The sequence below is a fragment of the Saccopteryx bilineata genome, chromosome X (genome assembly GCF_036850765.1).
Source record: "Saccopteryx bilineata isolate mSacBil1 chromosome X, mSacBil1_pri_phased_curated, whole genome shotgun sequence".
NCBI classification, from domain to species: domain Eukaryota; kingdom Metazoa; phylum Chordata; class Mammalia; order Chiroptera; family Emballonuridae; genus Saccopteryx; species Saccopteryx bilineata.
In genome coordinates this window covers 33,430,684-33,454,983 of record NC_089502.1, presented here as the reverse complement: position 1 = coordinate 33,454,983, position 24,300 = coordinate 33,430,684, and the positions used below count along the sequence as shown (strand labels likewise).

General features: G+C 36.7%; 2 protein-coding genes and 1 non-coding gene across 3 annotated transcripts in view; 2 read left to right on the top strand and 1 right to left on the bottom strand.

The window, feature by feature from the left end:
• SLC6A14 (solute carrier family 6 member 14) overlaps window positions 1-5,907 on the top strand; it is a 29,905-nt gene extending 23,998 nt beyond the window's left edge. The window contains exons 12-14 of the mRNA XM_066249892.1: window positions 213-322; window positions 2,755-2,922; window positions 4,509-5,907. Of these exons, the coding sequence (XP_066105989.1) occupies window positions 213-322; window positions 2,755-2,922; window positions 4,509-4,655 (425 nt within the window). The 3' untranslated portion in view covers window positions 4,656-5,907. The remainder of the gene's footprint in view (window positions 1-212; window positions 323-2,754; window positions 2,923-4,508) is intronic.
• A 1,746-nt stretch (window positions 5,908-7,653) lies between these two features.
• CT83 (cancer/testis antigen 83) lies at window positions 7,654-22,752 on the bottom strand. Its single transcript, XM_066249918.1, has 2 exons — window positions 22,711-22,752; window positions 7,654-7,935 (listed from the first exon to the last, which is right to left on the bottom strand). Exons 1-2 carry the CDS (start codon window positions 22,750-22,752, stop codon window positions 7,654-7,656), a joined length of 324 nt encoding a protein of 107 aa, XP_066106015.1.
• On the top strand, window positions 18,634-18,838 carry LOC136317993 (small nucleolar RNA SNORA73 family). Its single transcript, XR_010727974.1, has one exon. It is a non-coding gene; the product is annotated as a small nucleolar RNA SNORA73 family (small nucleolar RNA).
• Window positions 22,753-24,300: the final 1,548 nt, after the last annotated feature.

The window sequence follows — 24,300 nt, the reverse complement described above, 5'->3', positions numbered from 1 at the left end:
CACTTTTTATTAAAATAATTTAGTTTGATTCCTTCTATTGGGTGTATGATAATAGTAAAGTATAATATAACTGGGAAAATAGAAATAAAATGTTAAGGTATATGCTTCATTGTAGTATAGGAAAAGGTGCAGAAAGAAAATTGGGCCACAATGATTAATAGAAGAAAATACGAGCAGGGGCTGAATATTCTCTTCGTTTGTTATTTTACTAGGAGGGAACAGATTCATTGAAGATATAGAAATGATGATTGGAGCAAAAAGGTGGATATTCTGGCTATGGTGGAGAGCTTGCTGGTTTTTCATTACACCTATTCTTTTGATTGTAAGTATTAATACACAGTGAATTTGGTATCAATAATATATATATTTAGCCCTGGCCGGTTTGTTCAGTGGATAGAGTGTCAGCCTGGCATGTGTGCATCTCGAGTTTGATCTTCTGGCAGGGCACACATGAGAAGTGACCACCTGCTTCTCTTTCCTTCTCTTTCCCCTTTCTATCTCTCTTCTCCTCCCACAACCAGTGGCTTGATTGGTCCGAGCATTCGCCCCAGGCTCTGAGGATAGCTCAGTCGATTTGATCATTGGCCTTAGATGGGGGTTGCCAGGTGGATCCCAGTTGGGGAGCGTGAGGGAGTCTGTCTCACTATTTCCCCTCCTCTCACTTAAAACAAAACAGAAAACCCCACACATTTCTAAGGTAAACTTGAAGAATAACTTACATTGGAGACAAGAAGGCAAATTAATGTCATAAATTAATGATTTTCAACTTATGCTTTATGACTGTCACCTCTGAGTTGCCTAAATTAAAATGCCTTTGCAGTATTATATTTTAGGCCATAGGTTTAAACATTTACTATCGAAGAAAATAAACAGGCTCCTATATATAGCCTTAAAATTCCTACATATTTAAGAATTACCAAGAGAATAAATAAAAATAAATTATTCATTTGCTCATTCCCTAAAAAATATGCTAGATACAGATAATACAAATATGCATATGACTTATACTTTGCCTTCATGGTATTCAACCTAAATATACTAACTGCTAAGAATCAATACTCAGGTTTTAATGCATATTTTTCTTTTTATGGGAGATACGTAGTATATAACATTACTAAAAGAAACTCACCTGTGTCAAAAGAGGTAACAGTTTATGTTAATGAATTCAGCAGTTGGTGCTATTTAGGAGCTGAGGGAAAGCAGAAGATGTCTCCCTGGAAAGACATGGCATATAGATATGCTATCTTTAAATAACAGTTCAGGGCAGCAAATGGCTGAATGCCAAAATAGCACTTAAAGTGATGGAAAATTAGTAGCAACTAGAGACAATGGTGGTGGTGTAGCAGTGACCAAGCTTCATAGAGGATGTATTTTGATTCTTATAGATTTTATGATTCAAATGTTTTCTTAGAAAAGTCCATTAATAATTTGATCTAGAATTTGCTTGACATCTGAAATATCATGTTTGTTCATTTTTAGAGGGAAATAAGTTGTATTTTTTTTTTTTAAAAAAAACATTGTTGAATCACTTTCAAGTTGTGAGCAGTTTGAGACTGGATATGCTGAATTAAAATATTTGGATGCCCTATATTTTTACTAAATGACTTTGACAGTGTTAGTATATATTGTTTGGCCCTTTTGACAAGTCTCCATAATAAACTAAGACCCTTATAAATTTAGGAGACCTAACTGGTCTTTTAACCAGCCAACACTCATTGATTACATAGATTTCATAACTGAATTTAGTTTTAAATACAAAGCTATTAAATATTAAAGGATATACATCATCATCCACTTGCATCAAATTATGTATATTAGACTCCACTATCCCTCATTCATTCTCTTGCAGTTATGCAAAATTATAATTGTGAAATACATTTAAATTACTGTAATTTAATTAATGGAATTGAGCTAAATTTGAGTATCTATTTTATAAAGATTCTTAACATTCTGAACACTTTCTAAACTAAATTTAGAGAAACTACTAAGTTATTTTTGGTTTTGATTATTTTGTTTTGTTTTACAGATTTCTAAATGCATAAAAAAACCACATTTTTTTTAAAAGACATTTTTAAAAATCTTGGCCTTAACATGTTTCAACTTTAATATTCAGACTTCATTGTTTTATTCAAACATACATTGAGCTTGTTTTTTCTCAAGAGACTGGAAGTGAAGTGTGCTTTGGTAAATATGTATATACCACTAGTACAGGGATGCGTGTGTGCTTGGGTGTGTAGTAGGGATGCTCTGTGCAGTGGGAAATAGTAGAAACAATTGCTAACCAAGCAGCAAAGCATGTTCACTAAAGTGCACTTTACATTCTCATTGAATTAATGGATATGCTAGTTAGCCAATGACACAAAATAAAACCATGCTATTATAACTAAAAGTTAAAAGTTCAATAAAAAATTACAGATATTATTTTACTTTCAATCTGCTATATTTTATGGGAAAATATTTTATTGAAATACACATTAGAAAGGTATCTGTATCTTTTACAAATATGTGAAAGTGCTAATTTTGGAAGAATCTATTAAGACAAATACAAACTATGTAAATTGGTTTACTCAGTATTCTTATCTTCTGGCTAGTTACCTGATTATCTTACTTGCTTGAATGTATTTGCATTGTAATTGCTTTTGATAAATATTCTTAAGGAATAGAAGGAAACTACTAATAATTAGAGCAATTGAAATTATTAGTGCAGTAAAGTCTGATCTTTAACATTGTCTTTATATATGTTAACATTTACAGGCAATTTTTATCTGGTCACTGGTGAAATTTGAAAGACCTGAGTATGCTAAGATTCCATACCCAAACTGGGGAGTTGCTCTAGGCTGGTGTATGATTATTTTCTGCATTATTTGGATTCCAATTGTGGCTATTATAAAAATAGTTCAAGCTAAAGGAAACTTCTTTCAAGTAAGCACATTAAATTGGTATTATTTGTTCACCACCCCAAATCAAGTCTTCTTCCATCACCATTCTTCTCCTCTTTACCTCTGCTACCTTCCCTCACTCTCTTTTCCCCCTGGTAATCACCATACTGTTGTTTGTCTGTTTTGTTTTTTCTTAATCCTTGCATCCTCTTCACCCAGCTCCCATATCCTTTCTCCTCTGACAGATATCAGTCTGTTTTGTATATCTATAGGTCTGTTTCTAATTTTTTTGTTAGTTTATATACAAATGATATAAGATTTTACCCCAAACCTATATATCTTATTTCACCAATATCACCCAAAAATTTGATTAGAAATTAATATTTGTACTTTATATAAAGCACTGTGATCAAACTAAAGATCAACTTACCCATATGGCGGTAATAAAAGATTTTGATCATGAGATTGTACAATACTATACATATATTTGTGTGTCTCCCTGTACTAGACTATACATGCCTTTAAGGAGAAGTCTTGTCTTGCTTGTTGCTGTAAGTTCAGGCCTTACTAGAGTGCTTAGCACATAAAAGTTATTATATCTATATTTGTACTGAGTTGTTCCTGAAGGTGATGCAAAGTAAATGACATTTTGTTTTATATCTATAATCTTTACTTTGAAAATATGAAAACAAACAAATGATCTGTTTATAATACATTTCCTAATAGTATGTTTAGACTGGAAAAAACCTGGTAAATTATCTTGAACCCAGAGTTGCCCCTCTTCCATGGAGGCCTAGGGGGATGGAGTTGATTGTGACATGTCACTAGGACATAGGGCAATGACAAGATAGGCTCAGCAGTCTGACTTCTCTTTCTTTTTTTAAAAAAATTGTTTAGAAAATTAAATTTAACTGGGTGACATTGATCAATAAGAGTACATAGGTATAAGGTAAATGTTTCTATAGCATTTGAACTGTTGATTATGTTGTATACTCATCACCCAAAGTAAAAAAAAATCTTCCGTCACCATATATTTGTTCCTTTATACTCCCCCCATCCCTTTCCCCACAATCCCCTCCCCTCGTTAACCACCTCACTTTTATCTATGTCCAGGAGTCTCAGTCTTATATCCTGCCTATGTGTGAAATCATACAATTCTTAGCTTTTTCTGATTTACTTGTTTCACTCAGTATAATGTTCTTAAGGTCCATCCATGTTATTGTAAATGATCCGATGTCATCATTTCTTATAGCTGAGTAGTATTCCATTGTATATATGTACCACATCTTCTTTATCCAATCCTCTATTGAGAGACACTTTCATTGTTTCCATGTCTTGGCTACTGTAAATAAATCTGTGATGAGCAATCTGATTTTCAGTAAAGTCCTAACCCCATCAAAGAATGGATCTAAGACCAGGTCAATCGTTTTACCCTGAAGCTCCCTTTCTTTGGTTCTTAGAACTTCCCATGTTTACATTTGTTTAGATCTTTACCTAATGGTCACTCTAAGGACAGGACAAAGAAATTCAACATTCTAAAATAAAAATGTAGGTTGATATTTATTTGTTTACAGACTGTAGCACTTAAGTTTTAAGCCTGTTTTTTTCTTCTTCTTCTTTCCATTCCAGCGCATTATGAGCTGCTGCAGACCAGCTTCTAACTGGGGTCCATACCTGGAACGGCACCGTGGGGAGAGATATAAAGACATGGTAGATCTTAAGAAAGAGATTGACCATGAAATACCTACTGTCAGTGGCAGTGGAAAACCAGAATAAGTTTTAACTTTTAAAAATATGTGCTTGTGTAATGTGATTACTTTAGAATAGAGAAAATTTTTATTTATTTGTATGTTAATTGAATAAAATGTATATATTATGTTCATAATAGTATAACAACCATTTTTCCCATTTAAGCAGAAATGTAATATAAAAATGTGAATCTACTAATGTTTAGCTCATTATATTTCTTTTTAGATGATTGATCTGTATAACACACACACATAGGTACCTTTATTTCACAATGACATTTTTGTACATATCACCATAATATTTTTTTAATATACCAAAGGCATTAATTTGAGCAAGTTATTTAAAAAATGGTTATATTTTTTATTGTAAAGTTTAAAGTTATTACTTGCTTATATTTTCTTGGTACACAATCTTTTTTTCCCATAAAGCTGCAGAAAATAAATCAGTATATTTAAAAGAAAGTGTTAATATTGAAGGTCTCACTTAATTGGAAATCCTGTACACATATGGAAAAAATGGACTGTGTGTATAACATGAGGACTGTAGTTCAATACTTTTTTTTGTGTTGCCAGATACAGAGACAGAGACGGAGAAAGAGACAGATAGGGGCAGACAGACAGGAAGAGAGAGAGAGATGAGAAGCATCAATTTTTCGCTGTGGCACCTTAGTTGTTTATTGATTGCTTTCTCACATGTGCTTTGACCATGGGGCTATAGCAAACCGAGTGACCCCTTGCTCAAGCCAGCGACCTTGGGTTCAAGCTGGTGAGCTGTGCTCAAACCAGATGAGCCTGTGCTCAAGCTGGCAATCTCGGGGTTTTGAACCTGGGTCCTCCACATCCTAGTCCGATGCTCTATCCACTGCGCCACAGCCTGCTGAGACTGTAGTTCAATACTTTTGGTTCTAATACGTCTAAAGTCTTCGTGTATCATGGCTCACTTTTCATATGTGCACTTAATAGTTATGTTTTTTATTTACAAATGAAAAAATAAGACAGAAAAATAAGGATTTTGTGGCCAGTAAGTGACAAATCCAGAATATGGAAATCAGAATCTTTGAGTATTTCTATTGTCATATAATGTCTTCCTTAGATTATATTTGGAGGAAAAATATGACCCATCTAGTTTCCGTTCTATAAAATTAAGAGTAGTTCATTTGCCCTCTGAAATCTAGGTGTAATTGTAAGTAGAACATGGAACAAAACACTAATGGAGAAATGGCTTCAATCAAATTTAAAAATGTATGTTGTAATCATAGTTAATAAATCCAGTAGAATTATTTTGTCTTATTTGAATATGTTACTACTTATGGGTGATAACCTATTTAATATACTTATAGGAGATAAATTTGTTGAACTTGTGAAGAATGAGAGAAACCAAATTAGAAAGTCTTATGTCCTGGTTTCCTTACAGAAGATAAATGCAAATATATTATGTCACTAATAGTTTTTACACTGATTACATAGTATTGACAATTGGTTGAAACATCACAGCCTAGGATGATGAATAGTGTATAAATATGTAAGAAAATTTTCAAACATTCTGAAGGCTTTTAACCTGGGCTTCAAAGAATATATGAAAGTAAAATTATATACAGTATTATTCTCTATGTATATGTGCATGCATTTTTCTAAGTAGATTGTCCATAGTTTTCATCAGAATATCAAAGGGATCTGTGACTCAAAAGCTTAAGAACCACACACACCACTGCTAGGAATAATTTTAAACCTTAGTTTCTTATACATTTAAAATTCCTTTTTCTCTTGTTTTACATTGAAGATTAAAGGAGTAAGAGATGAAGGTATTTCTTCAATTTGTACTAATAATTTGTTTTGAGAGGAGCAGCCATGAAAGTAGGTAAATAGGTGGACATGTAATTGAACAATTTCAGTGGTTCTGCACATATATTTAAGATGAACTTTTATAGGTTAAATGCTGCTGGTGAACCTCAACAGACTGTTAATTCCTCAGTTACACTGGATTTTATAAAATATTATATGAAATGAGTGACTAGAGCTTAGAAATACTTTTTTTGTTAATTTTAATCTATATTATATCACAGGCTTTTTATCATTTTATATATATATATTTAGAAAATTAAATTTAGTGGGGTGACACTGATCAATAAGAGTACATACGTTTCAGGTAAACATCTCTATAGCATTTGAGCTGTTGATTGTGTTGTGTGCCCATCACCCAAAGTCAAATCATTTTCTGTCAGTGTATATTTGTCTTTCTTTTCTCCCCTCCCCCCACTGCTTCCCCCAAACCCCCACCCCCTGGTAACCCCTTCACTTTTATCTATGTCCATGTGTCTCATTTTTATTTTGATGCTATTTGCTTTTTTTTTTACAAGTAGAAAAATGCATGCAACTTTCTATAGGTGACTCTTGCGGTTCAGGAATGATTAAGGTATATTTCTAATGAAATAATATCTAATTGTCAGTGTGGAGGGGCTGGGGAGAAGCAACCCCTTTTATGAGATGACTGCAAAGAGTAGCTAAGAGTGTGTGTGACTCTCTTCAGAAAGATGTAAAGTACAGGTCTTAACCGGTGCCTGGTATATTTTAGGGTGGTCAATGGCAGTTCATTATTATTACACAGAATCCACAATGGTAAGAAAGAATATTATGCCTAATGGAAAGTGTTCAATCAAATCTCATTTACTTTAATATAAACCTGTAAACATGTGGTACTGTATTGTAAACCATTAGAGAAAACTGTTTTTCACCCGAGTGAAATTAAAATTACTGTGTTTCAGCTTGATTTTTTTCACTGTAGCTTATTAAAAATAAAAAGCTTTTGAAAGATTTTTTCTCTATTGTGCTTTCATTCATCCCTCAATAAAATATATATTAGCAACATGTAATCTATTCTTTAAATGTGAATAAGCAAATTGATAATTGTCTGAATTTTGTATCTCACTTGGCATCTCCTCCCCTTTTAAATGATAACTCATTTGGTAAAAACATACAATCAAATGCGTCCACTCAAAGTACTTTTATTGATAGCCTGCACTGCGAGGTCATTCCGTAAGCATGCCACTGCATTTACGTTTAACTAATTTACCAGCTGAACACTTGGTAACTAGTAACTGTTCCAATTCAGCCAGCCTGTATTCCACCATCTCAAGGTCTACCAGTATTTTTTTCTGCATGACTATTATGCGTGGAACATTAATTGAGATATCCTGAGAGAAGGTGTTGGTTGTAAGACTCTCATCAGCATTGCTCTTAATTAACCCAGTAGAAGAAGATGGTCCTATTAGCGCAATGGTTGAAACTGATGACCTTTCACCAGTGTTTATCTGTAAGGGAAATAAATTACACATATGTAGTTGATTGAGTTTAGCAATTTATAAATACTTCCAAAGAACAACAAACAACAAAATGGCCTGACTGTTCTTCTCTACAAATTAGAGATTAAAAATATGTTGAATGAATACATTGATTTGGAAGTATGCTCTTCCCAAACACAGACTGAGGGGGAAATATATATGAAAGTGAACTTTTAATGCTAAAATGCCATCTTCTTGCCTTATGTCTTGGGAAGGCCAGTAGGTCTGTATTTGAATACTGTCTGACCCCTACCTAAACATACTTCCTTTTCAATTTTAAAATTGCCAGGAGTATCACATTTTGACCTGAATTATTTGTGGATGTCCCTAAAGTTCTCATAAAGATGCCTGGAAAAGCAAATAGAAACAGGGGCAGTAGAAGCCAGAAAAGAATGTACAGCCCTGGCCGGTTGGCTCAGCGGTAGAGCGTCGGCCTAGCGTGCGGAGGACCCGGGTTCGATTCCCGGCCAGGGCACATAGGAGAAGCGCTCATTTGCTTCTCCACCCCTCCGCCGCGCCTTCCTCTCTGTCTCTCTCTTCCCCTCCCGCAGCTGAGGCTCCATTGGAGCAAAGATGGCCCAGGCGCTGGGGATGGCTCTGTGGCCTCTGCCCCAGGCGCTAGAGTGGCTCTGGTCGCAACATGGCGACGCCCAGGATGGGCCGAGCATCGCCCCCTGGTGGGCAGAGCGTTGCCCCATGGTGGGCGTGCCGGGTGGATCCCGGTCGGGCGCATGCGGGAGTCTGTCTGACTGTCTCTCCCTGTTTCCAGCTTCAGAAAAGAAAAAAAAAATGAAAAAAAAAAAAAAAAAGAATGTACAGATTCTTAAAACGGGAGGTGGTGGTGGAGAGTGGGCATTTTAAGGTGTATTTTCAAATGGCTGAAAAGCTGACCGTATTACTTAAGGACGTGGGTCGTTTTACAATAGATCACAGTAGTAAAATCACTGATCCAGATGATAGAAGTGTGGGGGCAAAGAATAAACACCTCGGGCTCAAGCAAGATAAAAAGGAGAATGAGATGGCCTTCCCTTACCTTTATTTTACCATTTTACTATCTTTCTACTTTCTTAGACCAGCCCCCCCAATCCACGAATTCACTTAGCTTTATCTCGTTCCAAACTTTCTTACACACTTTACCTGACACGAATTTGTCCAGAAGAAAAACATCAAGAGGAACAAAACACTGCCAACTAGGAGAAACAAGATGGTCATGGCTCCTCCTCGGCCTTTCCCGTCTCTCTTCTCAGGGTCTGGGTGAGCAGGGAGTGCTGAACGCCTGAACTCCGTGGAAGCCCTGCGGCCAGCGGGTCGAGGGTCCTGAGCTACCTGACCTAACTCGACTGAAAACTCGGCTGCCCTTCAGCGTCTGGTTTTAAAGACTGAAGGGCACGTGACGTCACAATTGAGCATGCATTTAAGAACACTACGTCACGCCCTGGCCGGTTGCTCAGTGGTAGAGCGTCGGCCTGGCGTGCAGGAATCCCGGGTTCGATTCCCGGCCAGGGCACACAGGAGAAGCGCCCATCTGCTTCTCCACCCCTCCCCCTCTCCTTCCTCTCTGTCTCTCTCTTCCCCTCCGGCAGCCAAGGCTCCATTGGAGCAAAGTTGGCCCCTGCCTCAGGCACTAGAATGGCTCTGGTTGCAACAGAGCAACGCCCCAGATGGGCAGAGCATCGCCTCCTGGTAGGCATGCCGGGTAGATCCCGGTAGGGCGCATGTGGGGGTCTGTCTGCTGCCTCTCCTTTTCCAATATAAGAAAATACAAAAAAAAAAAAAAGAACACTACATCACCATTTGAAAACGCATAATCCCACCTGCAGAAAACCAGGTGGCAAGTGGTTAGAGATGAAGGTTAAGAGCCTGGTGGATGGTTGTGGGATTTCCAGGAAGCTGAAACATGATAGAAGGATTGATTCCAGATTAGCTGGTCAAATCCAAGATTTTATAGTGCTCTTTCTTTCTTTCCCTTCCCTTTACATTCCCTTCACCTTTCACTTTCTTTCTTTCTTTCTTCTTTCTTTTTCCTTCCCTTCCTTCCTTCCTTCCTTCCTTCCTTCCTTCCTTCCTTCCTTCCTTCCTTCCTCCCTTCTTCCATCCCTCCTTCCTTTTCTTTCTTTCTTTCTTTCTTTCTTTCTTTCTTTCTTTCTTTCTTTCTTTCTTTCTTTCTTTCTTTCTCTCTTCTTTTAAAAGATATGTTTATTTCAGCTGCAACTACTTCATTACTTATTTCAAAAACACAATACAAATACCCCGTAAAGAGTAGCTACCCACTAATTATAAGACTGCCAGAAACCTCTTCCATGCTTCCATTCCTGTTTCAGGATTCACACCAACCCTATTACATTAAGATAATTATTTATGTTTGTGTCACTTCCTAGTTTAGAAAATAATTCAAGGGACACTTCCCTATATAATTCTCATATGATTTTGAACTACAGGTGTTTTTAATATTGTGTCTACTTTTGGAAATACAGAAACAGATTCAGGTGTCAAGTAAACTCATTTAAAACTAGTAGCAAAAGCAAGACCTAAAATCCAGAGTTTGTGTCCAGAGGTAAAGTCCCACGTTCCTTCACCCTCATCCTCAGCCCTACAATCTCTACCTCCACTGGCTGACTTGTGAACATAAAATATTTCATATTTTCCACCCAAGGAATTGAACACTATATTTGGAATAGTATTAATGAAAACTAACAGATGCAGAAAATATTGTACTAGAAAAGTTAGAAATGTTCAAGGAATTCAGATATACAAGATGACACTGAAGTAAAAACAAAAACAAAAAGTAGGATAATCTCAAGGTGAGTGTCAAACTGTTGTTCATTAAGTCTGCCTGGGGAATAACTATTATTTTCGTATAGATAGGATGGAAAGGAATTATATGTATAAACTTTTCATATCAAAGTTACTTCCCAATTATAAGTCCAATGTTTAAAAATTTATTTATTCAACAAGCATTTGTTATAAACCCAAGCAGAAAGTGGGGCCTATGATGTGTTCTAGGAGCATGATTACGAGCAAAAAAAATGTCTCTGCTCACCTGGAATATGCACTAAACCAAGTCCCCACAGAAATGAATGTAAAAGGGATGAAATAGGCATGTATCGTGCTTGTTGTTCTCTGAGCTTCCTGAATCTTTGCTTCCTGTCTGACATTAATTTGGGGAAAATTCTCAGTTATTATTGCTTCAAATATTTCTTCTCCTCCTACTCTTCTTGCCTCTCCCTCTTCCTCCTGTGCTCTCCTCCTCCTCTCTTCTCCTGGTGTTCCCATTATGCATATATCATACCCTTTGTGTTGTCCAACAGTTATTGTTATTCTATTCTGGTCTTTCAGCTATTTCCTCTTAACATTTTAGTTTCTCTCATTTTAAATATTTTTTTAGTTACAGTTGATGTATAATATAATATTAGTCTCAGATGTACAACTTTATTATAAAAATATAACTTACAAAGTGATCACACCAATAAATCTATTATATATCTGATACCATATACATAGTTATTACAATATTATTCACTATATTCCCTATATTGTACTTTACAGCCCATAACTACTTTATAGCTACCAATTTGTGCTTCTTATTCCTTCACATCTTTTACTTACTCCTCAACCCCCTCCCATCCAGCAACCATCAAAATGTTCTCTATGTATGAGTCTGTTTCCATTCCACCTGTTTATTTTTTTTTAAGATTTTACATATAAGTGGAATCATCTGGCATTTGTCTTTCTGTCTGACTTATTTTACTCAGTACAATACCCTAAGTCCTGCCCACCTAGTTGTTGCATATGGCAAGATTTCATTATTTTCATGGTTGAATTATATTTCATTGTAAATATGTACCACTTCTTCATCCATTAATCTACTCATCTATTGATGAACAACTGGGTTGCTTTCATACTTTGGCTATTATAAATAATGCTGCACCAGTGGCTTGACTGGTTTGAGCATTGCCCTGGGTGCTGAAGAGAGCTCGGTTGATTCAAGCATGAGCCCCAGACAGGGGACGGGGTTGTCAGGGAGTCTGTCTCTCTAACTTTCCTCCTCCCTCTTAAAAAATAATGCTGCAATGAATTCATAGATGTAAACAAAGCTGCAGTAAACATGGGAATGCATATTTTCTTTTGAATCAATGGTTTGGTTTATTGCAGCATTATTTACAATAGCCAAGATCTGGAAACAGCTCAAGTGTCCATTAGTGGATGAGTGAATTAAAAAGCAGTGGTACATATACACAATGGAATACTATGCAGCTGTGAAAACAAAGAAAATCTTACCTTTTGCAATGGCATGGATGGACTTGGAGATTATTATGCTAAGTGAAATAAACCAGGCAGAGAAAAACAAATATCATATGATTTCACTTATCTGTGGAATTTTATGAACAAAGTGAACTGAGAAACAGAATAGAGGCAGAGGCGGGGTCACAGGGAGCAGAGGGACAGCTATCAGAGGGAAGGGGGAGGAGGGGATGGGATCAGAGAAGGGATTAGTGAAGTTATATATACATAACACAGAGATACAGATAACAGGACAGCAAATCCCAAAGGGAAAAGGGGAGGGAGTAAGGGGGAGGGGGGCAAAGGGGTTTTGTTCTGTTCTGTTCTTTCATTTGTGAAATGTTTCTTTGGCTCCTTATCTTGGCTGTCTCCCTGTATTTGTTTCTGTGTATTAGGTGGATCTGCTAAGTTTCCTGGTTTTGGTAGAGTGACCTTATTTAGTAGGTATACTGGGTGGTCCATTGGTACAGTGTCTTTGGTCACTTAAGATGGACCTTCCAGGTCCATCTACCCCCTCCATGTGATCTGTGTGCACCCTCTTATTATAGGTGAGCCTTGATTGTTGTTGCCACATCAAGTGCTGAGGTTTTATTAGAGGCTAAATAACAAGGTGGAGGAAGCCAACAAGTTGCCAATGGAAGGAACTTACCCTCCTCCCATCTAGTCAACTGAGAGGACAGGCTGCAACTACAATGGAAGAACTGCTGTGCCCATGAACAGGAGTCTTTTCAACAGGGCTCTCATGCTTGACAATTCTGTCCCTTGAGTGTGTCATTTGTGGAGGTGGTAGGATGATTCTTCAGTGTGGTCTGAAGCTGTCCACTGGGTGCACTGGCTTTGGGGCCTATTGGAAGATGCAGACCAAGGTCAGTGGATGCTTGTGCCCATAACTGAACCACCTGCCATGAGCTACAATGTGATCTGCAGATGACTGTTATTTGTGCTGGGCTTAGAGGTGCCCAGAAAAGGCTAAGCTGTGAACCAAAATTGGCTGCCACTAGTGCCAGGCCTGGGACTACTTAGCAAGAGGTATGGGGCACACCTAGACCAGACGCTGCTTATTTGAGAGATTTTAGAAAGATTTCAGCATAATCCAAGACAGGCCGTTTGTATGGAAAAACCACTGGGAACAGCTTGGTTGGCCCCACAAGTTGGGTAGGACAAGGTCTCAGTGAATCACCAGGGCAGGATGAACAATACAATATTAGCCAGGTTAATGGAGACTCAGATTTGATGTTTGCCTGACAGTTTTGTGGGGGGAGGGTTCAGCAAGGGAACTGTAATCAACAATGGCCTCTGCCAATGTTTCTGTCCCAGAGATAGTCCTTCCAGTTTTCTCATCTTGAAGTCAAATGCCTCAGTTCCTCTTGTATATCCCTGGCACCTTTTGAACTGCTGTCCTGGTGCTAGAGCTCAGAGGAAGTAGGTCCCATAAGTCTGTTCAGGAAGCCTTTATGAGGACCACCTGGGACTCCAGCAGCCCATTTCATCCCACTCAGACACAGTCCCCATTGGTTTCTACAGCCAGAAATTTTTGGGACTTCTCTTCTTGACATTGGAATGCTGGACAGGGAGCCCTGGTGTGGGGTTGCAACGCCTCACTCCTCGGGCAGGACCTCTGCAGCTGATATATCCCTCCCAATTTTTAACCAACACACACGGGTGTGTGACCAGCCCATTCAGTGTCTCTGCCCCTCCTACCAATCTCAATGTAGGTTCTTCTTTATATCCTTATTTATAGGGCTTTTGTTCAGCTGGATTTCAGGCAGTTATGAATTATGGTTGTTCTATAGTTTAGTTGTAATTTTGATGTGATTGTGGGTGGATGTGATCACTGTGTTTACCTACTCCTCTATCTTAACTGGAAGCCCACATTTCAGTTTTGGAAGTTTTTTGTTTTTTTTTTTATTGAATTTATTTTTAATGGGGTGACATCAGTAAATCAAGATACATATATTCAAAGATAATATGTCCAGGTTATCTTAAAGTTCAATTATGTTGCATACCCATCACCCAAAGTCAAATTGTCCTGTCACCCTCTATCTAGTTCTCTTTGTGCCCCTCCCCCTCCCCCTTCCCTCTCCCTTTCCTCCCTCCCCCCGTAACCACCACACTCTTATCAATGTCTCTTGGTCTCACTTTTATGTCCCATCTACGTATGGAAAAATGCAGTTCCTGGTTTTTTCTGATTTACTTATTTCACTCCATATAATGTTGTCAAGATCCCACCATTTTGCTATAAATGATCCGATGTCATCATTTCTTATGGCTGAGTAGTATTCCATAGTGTATATGTGCCACATCTTCTTTGTTCACAGTGGCCAGGACATGGAAACAACCAAAAAGCCCATCAATAGATGACTGGAAGATTTTATTGACGGATCTTCAAGCTCAGTCTACTTACAAACCCATCAAAGGCATTTTTTAATTCTATTATAGTGTTTTTGATCTCTCATCTTTTGTTCTTAGACTTTCCATTTCATTGCTTATATTACTCATCTGTTCTTACATACTGCCTATTTTTATATTAAAGCCTTTAACATGTTAATTATAGTTGTCTTAACTTCCCAGTCTGATAATTCCAACATCCTTATTATAACTCAGTCTGGTTTTAATCCTGCTTTGTTTCTTCAAATTGTGTTTTCTCTTGTTAGCTTGTCTAATAAGCTTTTCTTGATAGCCAGACATGATGAACTGGGTAAAAAGATATTGCTGAAAATAGCCTTTTAGCACTATTATGAAATATGTGTATGGGGAGAGGGAAGAAAACATCTATAATTCTATGTTTAGCTCTTACTATTTTAGCAAACCTGTGCCTACAGATTGTGAACTTTACCCATGTTTTTAGTCTCCCTACCCTCTCCCTCACCTTAGGTGGAACAGGATGGCTAGAATGATTTGGAGATCAGCATTTCCTTTCTCTTATGTGAAAGCCTAAATGAGACTGAAGGTGAGTATTTCCTTTCATCCATGGAAAGCTAGGGCCTGCTGGAATTTTGTATTTCCAGCTTCCTCCACCTTGTTATTTAGCCTCTAATAAAACCTCAGCACATTAGGCTCTGGTAAAATACTTTCCATTGTGGACAAATCTTGATAAGAATAATAGAACTCTCTGGCATATTTCATGATAGTTCCTTTTTCATTCACTTGCCAGATGCATGAAAAGATTTTTCTCCAATATTCACTGTGACAACCTGGTGGAACTCTAGATAGTAAAACCCTCAAAAGCTAGGGGTGCTGATACCTGGTTCTCCCTGAAGTTCTTATGCCTCAGATGTGTCCAAACTGAATCTCTAGCAACTTATCAATTACAGTTCATTTCTTCTTACCTTTGCATTCTTCCATCAGTTGTTAGTTCTTGCTCTGGTAAGTGGTGATTCTTTGTGTTCTCCTTTAGGCCTCTCTAAATTGGGGAGCAATGTTTCCCTGTGGCTTTACTTCTCTAATGGGTTTGTCCGAAAAATCTTGTATAAAATAGAATGTGGGGTTAAAATCAAAATTGCTGTGCTACCTTTTTTTTTCTTTAACACATGCCCATGTATTTATTTTTTTACCAGAGATCTTCATGTCTTCATATGGCCTTGGGCTACTCTTTAGTGTACTCTTATTTCAACTTAAGGATTTCCTTTAGCATTTGTTTTCTCGTAGATCTATTGGTAATGAAATTTTTCATATATATGTTTATCTGTATATTTCTTATTAAAGACTTATAAATTTGCTGGATGTGGAATTTTCAGTTGACAATTTATTTCTTTCAGCACTTTAAATACATATACCTTCTCCCTGCTTTCTAACTTTAAGATTTCTGCTGGGAAATTCACTTTTATTTTTTATTGGATATTCTTTGTACATGATGAGTCACTTTTCTCTTGCTGTTTTCATTATTTCCTTTTTGTCATTGGCTTTCCTTCCTTTTTAAATTTTTTTTTTATTTTTCTGAAGCTGGAAACGAGGAGAGACAGTCAGACAGACTCCCGCATGTGCCTGACCGGGATCCACCCGGCACGCCCACCAGGGGGTGATGATGCTCTGTCCCTCGCAGGGGTCCCCAAACTTTTTACACAGGGGTCCAGTTCACTGTCCCTCAGACCGTTGGAGGGCCGCCACATACAGTGCTCCTCTCACTGACCACCAATGAAAGGATGCTCCTTCCGGAAGTGCTGCAGGGGGCCGGATAAATGGCCTCAGGTGGCTACATGCGGCCCGCGGGCTGTAGTTTGGGGATGCCTGCTTGTTGTGACCAGAGCCACTCTAGTGCCTGGGGCAAAGGCCAAGGAGCCATCCCCAGCGCCCGGGCCATCTTTTGCTCCAATGGAGCCTTGGCTGCAGGAGGGGAAGAGAGAGACAGAGAGGAAGGAGAGAGGGAAGGGTGGAGGAGCAGATGGGCGCTTCTCCTGTGTGCCCTGGCTGGGAATCGAACCCAGGACTTCTGCACGCCAGGCCGACGCTCTACCACTGAGCCAACCGGCCAGGGCCTTTGTCATTGTCTTTCAACAGTCAGATTATAATGTGTCTTGGTTTTAAGCCTCTTAAAGTTTATTATTAAAAGCTTCTTAAATTTGTATATTTAAATTTTGTGTTACCTTCAATTTGAGAAGTCATTATATTTTCAAATAAATTTTCTCTCTTCCTCTTGGATTTTCATAATGCATAAACTGACCTGCTTGATGGTGTTCCACAAGTTCTCCAGGCTCTGTTCACTTTTCTTTAGTCTTTTCTATTTTTTATTCTTCAGAATTTATAATCTTCAATGTCTTCATCTTCACTGATGCTTTTTTTCCCTCCCACTTTGAGTCTATTTTTGAATTCTTCTAGTAAATCTTTCAATTCAGTTCTATTTTTCACCTTTAGAATTTCTTTATTTTTTTATTATTTCTCCTTGTTTATATTCTCATTTTGTTCATATATCATTTTTATGAATTCCTTTAGTTCTTTGTCCATGTATCCTTTAATATCCTTGAGTATATTTAAGACAATTAAAAAAAATACTTGCCTGACAAATTCAATGCATATATTCCTTCAGGGATGATCATGAAAGATTTATTTTGTTCCTTTGAATTGGGCATGAAATTTTGGGATTTTTTTTATATATGCTTTTTAATACTGTGTTGAAAATTGTGCATTTGAAAATGACTACCTCTCCCAATCTTTGAAGACTATCATGAAAGTCCTTCTGAGCCTTGAGATCAGTCGAGGGTGAAGGTTTGATGTCTTCTTAGGTCTTTTCTGTCCTCTGTCTGTGGCTGTGCTATATTTATTTATTTATTTTTATCTTTCTTGCTGCTTTTACATGTCTTATTTTAACAAAAGTTTGCCATAGATTTTTCTTGAGGCATTAGAATTTCTATTGTGTCCCTCTACCTATAATCTCTTGCTACCAGGCATCTACAGGTCTACAATATTCCTACAGTTTTTTTATGCCATGACTTCAACATTGAAATTCAAAGTTTTCTTCAGCTCTTCAACTGAGGTTTAAGTCTGGCAAGACAGAAATCAGTCAATCCAGGCAGCCCATGAGTAGACCAAAACTTTCTAAACAACTCTCACTCTGCTTTTTCTGCACAATGGATGGAATCAGAAATTGGACAGCTACTTGTCAGTTGTGCCCCCACTAGGGAGAGGGTAAGGCAAGGGAGAGAAAAGAATGCCACAAAATTTTCATTTTTCTTGATTGGGTGACCCTGAAAAAAATCAGAGTGAATTAACTTTAGTGTAATAACAATTTTTGTTTTCGTCATGATTTTGTCATAATTTAAAAATAATAAAGATTCAATATATTAGTTAGCATAAGAGTTGAATTCAATTTATAAAGGTTTAAAGTATTTAAATTTTCTAGCTTGTTTTTTAGACCAAATAAATTATCATTATTGTTTCCACAAGTACTTTTAAATATTTAACTAAATGAATTTGCAATAATGGGTATATATTTTAAAATATTTGTTGAATTTATTGGAGTGACATTGGTTAATAAAATTATATAGGTTTTAGGAGTATAATTCTATGATACAACATCTGTATATTGTGTGTTGTTCACTAGCTCAAGTCAAGTCTCCTTCCATCACCATTAATCCTTATCCCTCCTTAGTCTTATGAATTTTTGTAATACTACAAATTATAAAGACTAATTGTATTGGCTTAAATTATAAATTCTAATGCTTAGTTAACTTTATGTCCTTAAATTTATATTAAATTGAGTTAATTAGTAAATATTCTTTGGCTATCTGGACAATTTCTAAGCACAAAATATGTATAAGCACTGGTCAGTACACACAGTTTTCATTTACCCTTGTTTCTTATTTATATAACAGTTGTAAATTTACAAGATGAAAAAATCTTTGGAAAGTATTAATATATGTGTTTACTGATACTTTAGCATTGCATTCGTATCCAATGTGGGAATCCTTGGGATGTCTGTCTCCCTGGGGCTCTGTCCTGCTGGTGTAGAAGAGCATAGAGCACTGTGCCATGGTGGACAGTCCCTTTCCACAATGTTAAAGAGAAAGCAGGGCCTTGGGTATGCATTAGCATATTCTCACAGCTACTTACAAGCCTATGATAATATCTGAGGAGATAAACCATGTAGAAAACATATAGTGAAAAAATAAAGAATTAAAATTTAAAAACTTTAAAAAAATTACATAATTTAAAATGTGTGCAAGTGAACATAAAGAACTAGACAGTTCTTGATTTGTTGGGTTCAGTTTTCTTGGTAAATAAATAAATTTAAATTAATTGGTTCTTCCATAAAGATAAATGTCTTTTGGTAAAGATAATATCATGTCTGATATTATGGCTGAGTTTAGAATAGGTACAATAGTTACAGGAAATTAACATATGAACATAAATAAAACAATATATATATCTTATTGAATTTATTTTCTTAACCTAAGTATAATAATTCATGTAATAAACAAAAACATAAAAATATGCATTATCTATGGGAGGGGAGGTGGATGAGGGTATGGGATGTTAAATGGTGATGGACAAAGACTTGACTTTGGGCTGTGAACACACAATATGGCATACAGAAGATGTGTTGTAGAATTGTGCTCCTTAAACCTATACAGTTTTGTTAACCAGTGTCACCGCAATATTTTTTTTTAATTTTTAAATTTTATTAAGAAAATTAAATTTAACAGGGTGACATTGATCAGTAAGAGTACATAGGTTTCAATTGAACATTTCTGTAGCATTTGAACTGTTGATTACCTTGTATACCCATCACCCAAAGTCAAATCATTTTCCATCACCTTATATTTGTCCCTCTTTATACCCTTCCTCCCCTTCCACTCCCTTCCCCACTCCCTCACATACCCTTTCCCCTTCTCCATGTTTCCATCCCCCTGGTAACTACTTCACTTTTACCTATACCCATAAGTCTCAGTTTTATATCCCACCTATGTGTGGAATCATACTGTTCTTAGCTTTTTTTGATTTACTTATTTCACTCAGCATAATGTTCTCAAGGTTCATTCATGTTGTCGTTGATTGCATTATGTCATCATTTCTTATGGCTGAGAAGTATTCCATTGTATATATGCACCACATCTTCTTTATCCAATCCTTTATTGAGGAACAATTTGGTTGTTTCCAAGTCTTGGCCACTGTGAATAATCATGTGATGAACATGGGGTTGCATGTGTCTTTATATACCAATGTTTTTGAGTTTTGGGGGTAGATACCTATTAGAAGGATTGCTGGGTCTTATAGTAGCTTTATTCTTGATATTTTGAGGAACCACCATACTTTCTTCCATAATGGTTGTACTAATTTGCATTCCCAGTAGCGGTGAATTAGGGTTCCCTTTTCTTCACAGCTTCTCAAACACATGTTATTACCTTTCTTGTTGATAATAGCAAATCTAACAGGAATGAGGTGGTACCTCATGGTAGTTTTGATCTGCATTTCTCGAATAGTTAGTGAAAATGAGCATTTTTTCAACTACTTGTTGACCATTTTTATGTCGTCTTGAGAGAAGTGTTTGTTAAGGTCCTCTCTCTCTTTCTATTTTTTATTTTTTATTTTTCTAAAGTGAGAAGCAGGGAAGCAGAGAGACTCCCTCATGCATTTGACCGAGATCCACCTGGCATGCCCACTAGGGAGCGATGCTTTGCCCATCTGGGGTGTTGGTCCTCTGCAACCAGAGCCATTCTAGTGCCTGAGGTGGAAACCATTGAGCCATCCTCAACCCCTGGGCCAAATTTGCTCCATTGCAGCCTTGGCTGCAGGAGGGGAAGAGAGAAACAGATATATATGAACGAGAGGGTGAGGGGTAGAGAAGCAGATGGGCGCTTCTGTGTGCCCTGGAAACCTGAGACTTCCACATGCCAGGCCGACGCTCTAACTCTGAGCCAACCGGCTAGGGCTCTCTCACTCTGTCTCTCTCTCTCTCTCTGTCTGTCTTTTTAAATTGGATTATTTGCTTGTTTGTTGCTGAGCTTTGTGAGCTCTTTATGTATTTTGGATATTAACCCCTTATTGGAGCTGTTGTTTGAAAATATCATCTCCCATTTAGTTAGCTGCTTATCTGTTTTGTTGTCAGTTTATTTTGCTGTGCGGAAGACTTTTAGTTTGATACAGTCCCATTCACTTATTTTTGCTTTTACTTTCCTCTCCTTTGGGGTCAAATTAATAAACTGTTCTCTACAGTCAGGGTCCATAAGCTTAGTACCTATGTTTTCTTCTATGTAATTTATAGTTTCAGATCTTATATTTAAGTCTTTGATCCATTTTTAAACCTTTTTTTTTTTTTTTTTTTTTTTTTACAGAGACAGAGAGAGAGTCAGAGAGAGGGATAGACAGGGACAGACAGGCAGGAATGGAGAGATGAGAAGCAGTCAATCATCAGTTTCTCATTGCGACACCTTAGTTGTTCATTGATTGCTTTCTCATACGTGCCTTGACCGTGGGGCTACAGCAGACCAAGTAACCCCTTGCTGGAGCCAGCGACCTTGGGTCCAAGCTGGTGAGCTTTTTGCTCAAACCAGATGAGCCCGCGCTCAAACTGGGGACCTCGAGGTCTCGAACCTGGGTCCTTCAACATCCCAGTCCGACACTCTATCCACTGTGCCACCGCCTGGTCAGGCGATTCATTTTTGAATTAGATTTTTTGCAGGGGGAAATACTGTAGTCAAGATTTATTCTTTTGTATGTGGTTTTCCAACTTTTCCAGCACCATTTATTGAAGAGGCTTTCTTTTTTCCTTTGAGTGTTTTTGGCTCCTTTGTTGAAGATGATTTGTCCATACATATACATATGTGGTTTTATTTCTGGGTTCTCAATTCTGTTCCATTGATCTATCTGTCTGTTTTTCTGCCAGTACCATGCTGTTTTGATTATTGTGGCCATATAGTATAATTTGAAGTCAGTGTGATATCTCCAGCTTCATTCTTTTTTTTTTTTTTCTTTTCAGGATTGCTTTGGCTATTCAGGGCTTTTAATAGTTTCATACAAACCTGGTAATTTTTTGTTCTATTTAAAAAAAATAATATTGGGATTTTGATGGAGATTGCATTAAATCTGTATATTTCTTTGGGTAATATGGCCATTTTAACTATGTTGATTCTTCTAATCCATGAACATGGAATATTTTTCCATTTCATTGTGTCACTCTTAATTTATTTCAATAATGTTTTGCAGTTTTCAGTATATAGGTCTTTTATATCCTTTGTTAACTTTATTCCTAGGTACTTTATTTTTGTTGTTGTTGTTGCAATTATAAAAGGAATTGATTATTTGGAGTTCATTTTCCAAAATTTCATCTTTGGCATATAGAAAAGCAGCAGACTTTTGTATATTGATAACCTCAATAAATTTGATTCAAACGATCATAAAATATGGAAAGTTTTACATTATCACATTACCTGTACAATGATGTATATGTTTAAACATAGATATATAAAGCTATGTTAAGGTTAGAAATAAAGGTGGCACATTAATTCTTTACAGGAAATTATTGTATGAATATTATACAGAAAATAAAATCAGGATTTGAGATTTATTCCTGTTCAAAGTCCATCTTATTCTGTACACAGAAAACAGGCATTTTTTCTTATTGAAATATTCTGTAAACTCTACTTCTGACATATACTTAAATCCCCTTTCATAAAGTTCCTTATATTTGGAAAAAATAGTAATCATTGCTGCTTATCACTATGCTTTCAAAATATTAGCTGTAAAGATTTCAAAATTTGTACATCATGGTCACTGGCAAAGTATGCTAATTTAATTATAGAATGATATTTTAAACATCTATGCTGCAGATTTGTTTAACTTAATGTTCATTTTTTAATATTTCTTTATTACTTCCTCCCCTCTTCAGAATCTTATTTATTGTGTTAACACAAAATAAAAATCCACTCTTCCTCCTATTAAAAAATCCGGGTTTGTGCTCTGAAAGGATGTCTCTGACAAATCTGTTATCTTTGTGAACAACTGTAGGTGCAAAGAAAAATTTGAATTTACCTGGTAGTGTTTTTTCTTGTTCATACATTCAGGATAATGCATTTTCTTGTTTATTACATTTTTTAAAAATCTTTTTAATTTATTTTTATTTTTATTATTTTTATTTTTATTTATTTATTATTATTTTTTTTTACAGAGACAGTGAGTGAGTCAGAGAGAGGGATAGACAGGGACAGACAGACAGGAACGGAGAGAGATGAGAAGCATCAATCATTAGTTTTTCATTGCACGTTGCAACACCTTAGTTGTTCATTGATTGCTTTCTCATATGTGCCTTGACCGCGGGCCTTCAGCAGACCGAGTAACCCCTTGCTTGAGCTAGCGACCTTGGGTCCAAGCTGGTGAGCTTTGCTCAAACCAGATGAGTCTGCACTCAAGCTGGCGACCTCGGGGTCTCGAACCTGGGTCCTTCCACATCCCAGTCCGATGCTCTATCCACTGCGCCACCTCCTGGTCAGGCTGTTTATTACATTTTTAACATGTTTGATCTTATGAATTATGATGGTATGCAATAGATACTTGCCAATTGTTGGCATTGATGGAGATTTGGTACACATATACAATTTCAGTAATGGGTAACTACCACTTAGAGCAAGGGGATGGATGAAGGACTTTAAGAGGGAACAAGTCAAGTTGGTGTGGCTTAGAAGGATGGTCAAGAGGTGAGATGTGTGTGTATGTGTGTGTTTGAAAGAAAGAGAGAATGAGCATTAAAATTGTGTAGTAGAAAAAAATCATGGGATACAAACAACATTGTTTCTTAATGGATTGCCATTAACAACCTAAATTCTGTAGTGTTATAGACACTCTTTATTGTGTAAAGCTACACTCTCCAGACAGAAACTATAAAGGATTATCTTATTGTTGGGGGATGATGGGTAAAACATGTTTTCAACTTGATTTCCCATCAGAATCAGACTTTTCATATGCTTGCAGAATGTGTTTTTGAAGCCCTTGGGCAGGTTCCTTATTACCTTAGTTTTATACAAGAAAAGATTAACCTCTCTACAGCTAAAATAAAATTCCTAGAAGTTAAGATTGTGAAAGCTTTTGTTTACTCCACACTTTAGACATAAAACTTAAAATACTTTCCCCTCCTGAGACCTTAGTTTATACTATGGCATACATAGCATCAATTTTTTAAAATATATTTTGTAAATACCTGGATTACATTAGTCATCTGATGAAGTTTTGCTAGTAGAAGGGGATAAAATGACCAGATGGGGTTAATGGAGCATGAAAGGTTAAGAAGTAGAATAGAGTCAAGAAAAAAATAGAATGTTGAGAACATTAGGCATAAATTTTATAATTACTCCAGAATTTTTCCTATCACTTGAAATATACGTTATAAAATATTGAATTTGAAAACACCAGATTTCTCAGTTATTTGATTATCATTATGAAGTATTTGTGGACAACTTGATGAATGTTTGAATATATGAGATTTTTACATTGTAGTTGGATTACTGACAATATTTTATGGTGATGGGCGTCAGATAAAGGTGTTTTGTTACAAAATCAATTTATTTATTAAATCAACTTGCCATCTCTAGATAGCAAGTGAATAGCCTTACATTTGTTTATCATTTT